An 8,929-nucleotide genomic window follows, 5' to 3' on the forward strand; every position below is an offset into this window, starting at 1 on the left:
TATTGCGGGGTAGTGTTTGTTTTTTTACTTAGTTCTATGTATTTCGTAACTTATCATATTTGACATGCTTAATATAATGTCGCTAATTGAGAATAAATAATATTAACTATCATCAATCCCTAGTCTACTCGCAGCATTTCATTGAGGGTTCGCATATACCAGTAAACATGAAAATCTGATTGAAAATTAAATTCAACTCAGTTTGGCTACCATAAAAGTGTCACATTGAGAGAGACAATCACAAATTGGGTGTAGAATCGTGTCCCACGGCAATAATTGATTCGGATGTTTGCGCCATGGTCTTGACACGCCCCTTGATTATCGCTTGTCATATGTCAGTAATTGTCACAAGCATAAATCGATATTACTGAAAACACTAATTTAGAATATCCTAAAGGTTATAGTTAAAAGCGCCGCTGGTTGATTGAACGTTTGTAAATTGTGTTTTCTTAAAAGGTAAACGTGTATTAATAATAGTAGGCATGCTGTTAATGACGTCAAAGAATTTTCCTTTGTGAGTCAAAAATATTTTTAAAATGTAGCTATTGGGTCGCATTTGTATGGGCGATATTGGTTGTGATTAATCCAGGGAACTCTATTTTAGCAGACATTTTAAATTATGGAAATTTCGAATCAGATATCTGAAGGATTGAAGCATCTTGCCGTAGCCTCAAAGGTTGACGATGACACATTTAGGTCTTTCTTGGAAAATTCCATGGTTGTACTGTCAAACCCCGAGAAATTAAGTAAGTATATCACTTTCTACTGAAGTTTAATGATAAGTAGTGGTCATCTCAATCCTATCTTTGTTTTATAGATGAAATTAACGTTACTCAGTCGGGCGACTCTGAGGTTAAAGCAGCATACGCAGCTTTGTTGACTGTACTTGTAGAAGCAGCCCGCCACGATACAGATTCAGCGACGCTATGTTCATTATTGGAAGAAAAAAAACTCGATTCTATTAGAATTGATAAAATCTTGAAACTCTTCGGTATAGTAAAGCCAAAGTTGCAGGCGCATCTGAGTGGAGTTGGGTCCTTTCCTCCGCATATAGTTGATACCTATTGGAAACTTGACTACTTATACAAGGTAAGGAATCATAAAAATATATTCGGCACCTTGCTATGTCATGATTCCTTTTATGAGGTAGAAGTTGCAACAATTTTTGGTAAATGATTTTCTTCCTTGCAGAGTGACAACCTTGAATACAAGTCTGGTCCTCGATATTTAATCAACTTGGTCACAGAAGTTGCTGGAGTTGGCGAAAAGAAAATACAATTCGCTTGTACAATGGAGGAAATGCAAGACCTTGTAGGGAAATTGCGAGAAGCGTCCAAATTAATCGAAAAAATTGGAAATGTTAGCTTTGCTTTGTATTGAGCTGGCTTGAAGTCACCCTGAATGGTGGCTGTTTTGTGCAATGTTTATTACTATCGGTAAAAGGTATATTAAGTTAAGTTACATGAGCAATTATTAAGTACGTTTGCATTAATTAAAAATACCATTTTAACGTACCACAATTATTGAAGTTTAATAAAACATTTGGAAACATGAGGTTATTAGGGTTCAGTGGAGTCTCAGTCTAAGGAGTACACCTTGATTCTCCTTATGTGCAGTTAATGAGGACCCATGGGAGATATGGAGTCAGAGGAAGAATGATGTTGGAGAATTTTAAGAAGAATGAGTAGCTGCTCTACCATAAATGCAACCTTGCTAACCGTTTTCCCTGGTTTCAAAGGTGAATTCCTCCAATATTGCTGCTATGTCCAAGCATATCTATGTTAAAAATGCCGAATAAATCGGATCTCTCCAAGGATTTTGTCTATCATCATTAAATGAACACTTTCATGAATGATTTATCTAATTCACATTAAGGAAGCTTTCCCACCAAAATGTATAAAGCCGAGGTAAACTGCTTCCCTTTGTACCCTGAACTCAGAAGACACTACAATGAGCCAGTTGCTTGGAAAATTGTATTCGAATGCAAAAGTCTCATGGAATCTATACAGAAAAATACTAATTTATTTTAAATATAAGTGAGGGAACACCAAAGAGCCATCAAAAGTTATATGTTTTGGGAATGTCGCAAACCACTCTAATTCTAAACCAAGTTGCTTTCGGTGGCCAGTATTTTTAGAGCCATATATTGCTGAGAGATTTAACAACCTATTCTGTGAACTATCAGACCCTATACCTAATTTGGTGTGTTCTGGACATCTATATTCTCCATCTTCAATCATGCAATATTCATTTTTCATTATTCCAACTAACTCTCATGAAGTAATTGAGGTTGTCAATTCATTTGCGAGGAAATGGATATGTGGTCCATATGATCCAGCGTAGCATGTATGAAGGCATTTCTAAGGTGCATAGTATCCCCAATTCTGACATTAATCAATTGTTCCCTCAGGGTTTATTTCCTCCTAACCTGCAGTTTCCACATCTCATCACTGTCCTAAGAAGAGGCTCCCATGAAAATTAAGATAAAAATCCCTCCATTTTATGCCTCTCTGGCTCCTCCGAATTATTGAAAAAGATATTATGTAGCTGACTTGTAAACTTCTGAGAAATTTTTGACCTCTGCATGAATTTAGGAAAGCAAAATCCACCATCTTAGTAGCTTTTGATTATATCAATGACTTTTCCATTCTTTGGGCAATCTTTGCAACATTGGCATCTTCTATTTCTTAGCCAAGAATTTGATAGCATTATTTGCAAAATGTTAATTAGGGAATTATCAATATTGGGAATAAAGGGAATTCCATGAAGTGGACTTCCTTACTGACTAATATGTGAATCAGTCAAGAACTCATTAAATTATGACTTGTTATCTCCAAGACAGACTTACCAGTTAATTGATACAGTGAGAAACCAATACTGATAACACCTCAAGCATGATTAAGTTGACTTATTAACCAATCTCATAAGACAGGCAATCCCCAATTTTTTTGTGATAAACTGGAATTTTTATGATGTTTAGAATTTGCAAATTTGTCAATGTGGATACCCTTGGACTCCTATATTATGTGAAAAATCATTCCCATCTTACATGTGACATGACAGTGGTAGCAGAAATGTGAGAGAACCTGCAAGCAACCTTTAATGCTATGGAAAAAGTACAGGAGGAATATAGTATGAGGATCAACAAGAGAAAACTTAAGTCCTTATTCACATAAGAGAGAAGCTGAAGGCAGGTATCACAATTTGAATAATGATACTAGAGCAAGTGGAATCCTTCATCTCCCTGAGTAGTAGAATAACTTGTCATTGAAGAAAATCAACCGAAGAATGTCCTCATGAAGAAGAGGTATCTAATACGTCAAAAGAATTTAAGGTTGCAAATTTGGAAGCAGTTCATCAAAGCATTAGTATTGAGAATGGTACTCTGCAGGTACGAGACTTGGAAAGAGGACTAGTGGAGAATAAAAGCAATTCTGAAGATTGAATGCTCAGGCAAAGCAAAGAATGAAGAACCGTAGAGAAGAGGAATAGCATGAGAGAAAACACGTCCATCATCTGTCTAGGTCCAGCCCTTCAACAAGAACAGATATCATGTAATTCTCATAATTCTAGTGTCTATAATTTGAATTTTTATTTATGGAACCTGTTTTTTATGTATTTTTGTATGTAATAGTGAGCATGTAATATTTTACTTTTCATTGCTTCCCATAGGCCATAACCTTGATGTGGTGGAAGGAGTTGTGGTTTCCGTTGACCCCTAGGGTTGTGATAGTGGGAGCTATGATAGTTACTCCAGATAGGGTCACTCATGCCAGATAGGTCAAAGGATAGGAGCCATACAAAAGGCAGTCTATTCCTCAGTGAGGCGGCCAGTGAAGGTGTCACATTACAAACACTATTGAGGAAAGCAACAGAAAACCACCTCAATTATTATTCCCAAGATTTTTATAATGGAAACAATTGTGAGAATGACTTCTGACAGTTATGGAACTTGGCCTACTGGGCCATGTGTCCTGCCCAGCAGTGCAGGAAGCAAGGCCTCTGCGGTCTTCATCTCACAAAATCCTTGTCAAATGAAATTGACAGCACCAACAAAGAAAAAGGTGCAGATGAACACGAGACACATTAGATGAGGGATTTGATACGTTGGGAAGATTTTAAGGTCATGGAAATTAGAGAATATAAAGTGGGAGATGGAAAGACAGCAGGGATTACTGAAGCGATAGCCATAGAGTAATGACAGCTGAGAGGAAGAGAGCTAGGGAGGGGTGGCAGTGGTAATGAACAAAAAAGTAGGGTGAAGAGTAGTGAACATAGAGTAGCTGAGCAATAGAATATTGAAAGTTGAAGTAAAGGCTCAATCAATGAAATTGGTCATAATTCAGGTCTATATGCAAAAAATTAGGGAGGAAGAAATAGAGTATGTAAATGACCATCTAGGGGAAGTATTTTTGGGTGGCTGCAGAAAAGTAGGGAGAGAAGATGAGCCACTCAGTGAGAATAGGGACTTAGGCTTTTAGGGCAGTGCTGAAGATAGAGAAGTTGGAAAATGTTAAACATGAGATGGAGAGAGGTTATGCGAACATGTTAACCCTGTGCATGGTGAGATGGAGAGACAGGAGGGAGTATTAGAGAGATTTATCAACCAGAAGAGGCATGAATTCATCCACGGTATAGAACTGATTCTCGCACGGGAACTGATAAAATTTAGATTTTAATGACAACGAATTTTCTAGCTCCCATCGTTCTCTAGTTTCCTATGTTTTCAGGAATTTGACAGAGTTTTAACAAGGGTTCTTAGCCAACATAGCCGAGTAATGAGTAGTTATCATCCCTCAAGCCATTACACCCTCTTGTGCTATGCCTATGCACATCAGCATTGGTTATCAAATTGAACATGACTTTGTTTTGCGGTAGAATAATAATATCATGGAAAATATACAGGGTCTGTACAATAAGTATCAGGACTGGTTCCAAAAATCAAAATTTATTGCAGTTATCATTACAATTACTTAATAATCTCTAAAATACATTCCTCCTGCATGGATACACTTAGTTCAGCACGTCTACCACTCGTCAAAAGCCCGCTGGAAGTCGGTTTCCAGAATACTGTTGAGAGCCTTTGTTGCCAATTGAACCGCCTCGATGGAGTCGAACCGATATCCTTTGAGCCTTTTATGAGCTATCCTTTGAGTTAATAACGTTGTCGAGAAAATCTTCATCTTCCTGGACGCAGTCCAAAATTTTTTGCAAAATTTCCATCCGCGACAGTTTTGGTTCCTCGCTCAAGACTTTCGGTACCAGCTTTGCGCACACTTTCCTCATCGCAAGATCCTCTGTTACAATGGTGTGGACGGTGCCAACTGAAAGGCTGGTCTCCTCGCTGATAAGGGTGATGGTTAAATGCCTTTCAGAGTCCAAAACTTTTTTCACCTGGGCATCAGTTCGAGAGGTCGTTGGGCATCCGATGCGGTGCTCGTCTTCGACGAGCCCCCGGCCTTCCTTAACCATTTTGTGCCACTCAGCAACTCTTGTGTGGCTTAAGGCATGATCCCCATAAGCCTGTTTAATGAGTTCAAGGGTCGCCGACGCTGATTTCCCAAGTTTAATGCAAAAATTCACAGTGTAGCGTTGCTCGACGGTGCACTCAATGCTGGCATGACGACACCACAACATTCAGTGCCATCATCCGCTGGGAGAAAGTGAAGTCCTACATATAATGTGAAGTAATGCCTTAGCATTTATTATTGCATTGGTGAAGTATGGCTAGGGGAGTATCAGGATCGCAGGTGTTGGATATAAATGAAACTTGGCAGGAATATTCCCTTGACCTCATCATGAAAAAGCCCTTGTAGGAATAAGAAAAATATTTACATTTTATGGAAAGTGGTAACAGCATGTATATACTTCTTCTGTGCCTCTTCAATGTTTATTAGTTCAGTGGTTTTGGGGTAGAGTGTTACAGTACTGCAGAAACATCAAGTGTTAAATGAATGTTAGTTTTGCCTAAAGCCACAATGTTCTTAAAGTAGGGCACTATTACTTCAGGTGTGAAAGTATTGGGACTATTTATTCTAACAATACAAAGTGCAATAACAAGCTACTGAAGAAGGTCGGAAAAAACAGTTTGTTGTAACATTATGCCCTTATTGTAATCCTGTGGGATTGCTACAAGTACTTGTAGCTGTCACTAAGCACTATAAGTCACAAAAGTTATTATTTAAAGCAATTCCCCTGATATTTATTGTAGTGGTGGAAAAGGGAGAATCAAAGTTTGTTTTATCCAAAAAAACGGGTGTTCTTTAATGAAGAAAAAATTATTCAACCTGGGTTAACATTGTCCTTTGATGCTCCAATTTTTGTGTTTGGATTGTTATTTGACTATCATTAATAGTCATGACAATTAGTCTGTGTTATTATGATTGTTCTCCAGTATTGAAATTCTTGACCAGCTATGTTTGGCAACTTGGGTGCAAAAACAATGATAAATGATATCATCCATACTAAAAAGAAAGACTCGTACTTTTCCACAGATTTTATTATACGGTACAACGTGTGTCACCGACTGGCGGCATCATCAGGTACCTGATGATGCCGCAAGTCGTTGAAACGCGTTGTACCGTATAATAAAATCGGTGGAAAAGTACGAGTCTTTCTTTTTAGTATGGATATTAAATACTTCCACGAAGTTAAGCCCGAAACAATAGAATATAAATGATATCAGTTATTTTTGACAGTATCTACGTAGTACTAGCATATGAATGAAAGATCATGGTATGTACAGGTACCTGTATCATTTTGTCACTCAACAGACTTGACAATTGGTTTTCAGAATATCCGTATTCTTTTCATTATTGATTCAGATGAAATGTTAATGGAAGTATGGTAAGGAATGGGAGGCTGGAGTGAAAATAGGTGGGGTATTTTTCAAAGACGTTAGATGTGTTGATGATAAGGTGTTGGTTAGCAGGTCAGAGAAAGGGTTGAAATCACTACTTATCTTTGCATTTCAGAATGAGTGTGATGGGTATGGGATGAGATTTAGTCACAAGAAAACATAGGCAATAAAATTCTCAAGAAATAGGAAGGGTAACTATTTCCATTTTTTTGCAATGAAGTTTCTGTGAAAAAAATACCAAGTTTATTTATTCAGTTATCTCCCCCTGTTCAACATTGTGATCAGGATTTACAGTCAGGTGCCCCTCCCCCACCCTGAATCCAGCCCTAATGGGAAAGGGTACCTATCTCTTCCTTGGTCTTTATTGCCCAGTTTTAGGTCCTTGGAAAAAAATGATCATCAATGATTTGTCTAATTATCTCTTTACATCTGTACTTGAGGTCCTTGTCATCAGCTTTGCAAAAATGTGTTTACATTTTGCAATGCATCATTAAATGTTTTCATTACTCTGTCCATTTTTATCCAAAACGCATCCGAATAAATGAATTTTTCGAACTTATCCTCGCAAACTTTATTGCTTAACTTTGCTTTCTTGCATCTGAAATGCCAACTTACCTTTATTTTTTATGATTGATTTTCTTCAAATATCATCACACTGATCATTTGAAGCAATAATCAATGAATGCAATCCCTTGACTGGGATCTAGGATTCGAACCCAGGCCTTCTCAGTGGGAAGTCATGTATTGCAATCCAGTTTACTGGACCTAAGCTACCCTCATGGTCATTCTTTTTCTATGTATAAACATGCTGACCTGTATATCTAGTAGGCTTTACAATGTGCAACCACATTCCATACATAACTAAGTAATGGGGAAGTTATTTTAGCAGAGAACTCGATGTTAGTATGTAGTGTTTTTTCTCCTAAAAAATTAAAGGTATTTTGGCTTGACACAAAATGTTCATTTTATTTTACAATATAGAATACAATGGTTTGAAGAAGTGTACTTGGATAAATTAAAAACACTGCACAATCTCTTGACTTTCTATGTGGAATTGTAATACAGGCTTTTGAAATTGGCTTGATTGATTTAAAAAATAGTTATTTTGTGACACCACATTTTTTTTTAGACACTGCACTTGGAAAGATTAAAAATGTTATCAAAGCATTAAAGCTACAGTGTGTGGCTGTTACAGATATCACATAGTCACAGCCAGTAATCTATCTATAAATCATAAATTTCATTTATCAAGTTACCACGTTTATATTATTGTAATTTTTGATGGGTGTCTGACCAGTTTGCCAAAAAGAGGGTACACATTTTTTCACTTGCTTACAGACAAGGCATGACAAATCTATCCAATATTTTTACTATATTTACATAAATAATGTGCTTTCTTAGTTAACTTCCATAAATACTTTCCATTTACACTCTTCAGATTTATATAAGGACAAATAATGTCACACTTTTTACATCAATTGAACTTCTAAGAGAAATACATAAAATATTTCATAATAACATTCAGTATTTACAGACATTTTTACATTATAATTACACAGGACATAACATGAAATTTAATTTCTTTGAGTAAATGAAATGACTTCCAATACCATTTTGGAATATTTAAAAATTCCATGTCAAGAGGATATTCCTAACGTGACACCAAATATTACTATATGTTCAAATTAAGGTCATTAGTACATACATAGACACTTATATGAGATGAACTTAGGACTTTGATTTGAATGAGAACAGGCAAATTGGATGCCCCTGTGAATGCCAGGTTACAGAGGAAGGGGAAGTGAATGATGTTGTGGACTGATATTCTAATAAAGAGTCTTCAAAGAAATCATGGCAAACTTTTACTTGTGCTATTTGACATCTAATTAAGGGGCAAAATAATTCATATTGCTTCTCAACTGTTGGCTAGGCACTTTTAGCAATACCTGGAATAGTTTTAATAGTAAAATCATTTTAAAGGTACAAAGTGAAATGGTGAAGATTAATATGGATACAGCATTGCTGAAGAAATGTGAATAGACTCGTGCCAGCAGCACGGACGGCAATTAG

The 8,929-nt window shown here is 36.7% G+C and overlaps 1 protein-coding gene across 5 annotated transcripts; it reads left to right on the forward strand.

Moving 5' to 3' along the window:
* The first annotated feature begins 350 nt into the window (after positions 1-350).
* Positions 351-1,816, forward strand: LOC139699963 (COMM domain-containing protein 3). Of its 5 annotated transcripts, none has more exons than XM_071598359.1 (4): positions 351-514; positions 605-746; positions 818-1,089; positions 1,192-1,816. In XM_071598359.1, exons 2-4 carry the CDS (start codon positions 620-622, stop codon positions 1,378-1,380), a joined length of 588 nt encoding a protein of 195 aa, XP_071454460.1. In that variant the 5' UTR covers positions 351-514; positions 605-619; the 3' UTR covers positions 1,381-1,816. The 5 variants fall into 5 exon arrangements, 4 of the variants coding, with proteins under 4 accessions (XP_071454460.1, XP_071454459.1, XP_071454458.1 ...); XM_071598358.1 differs by having other exon boundaries at positions 608-746; XM_071598357.1 differs by having other exon boundaries at positions 351-456.
* The last annotated feature ends 7,113 nt before the right edge of the window (positions 1,817-8,929 follow it).

This window comes from Hetaerina americana, unplaced genomic scaffold, assembly GCF_022747635.1.
Source record: "Hetaerina americana unplaced genomic scaffold, ioHetAmer1.1.p SCAF_10, whole genome shotgun sequence".
Classification (NCBI taxonomy): domain Eukaryota; kingdom Metazoa; phylum Arthropoda; class Insecta; order Odonata; family Calopterygidae; genus Hetaerina; species Hetaerina americana.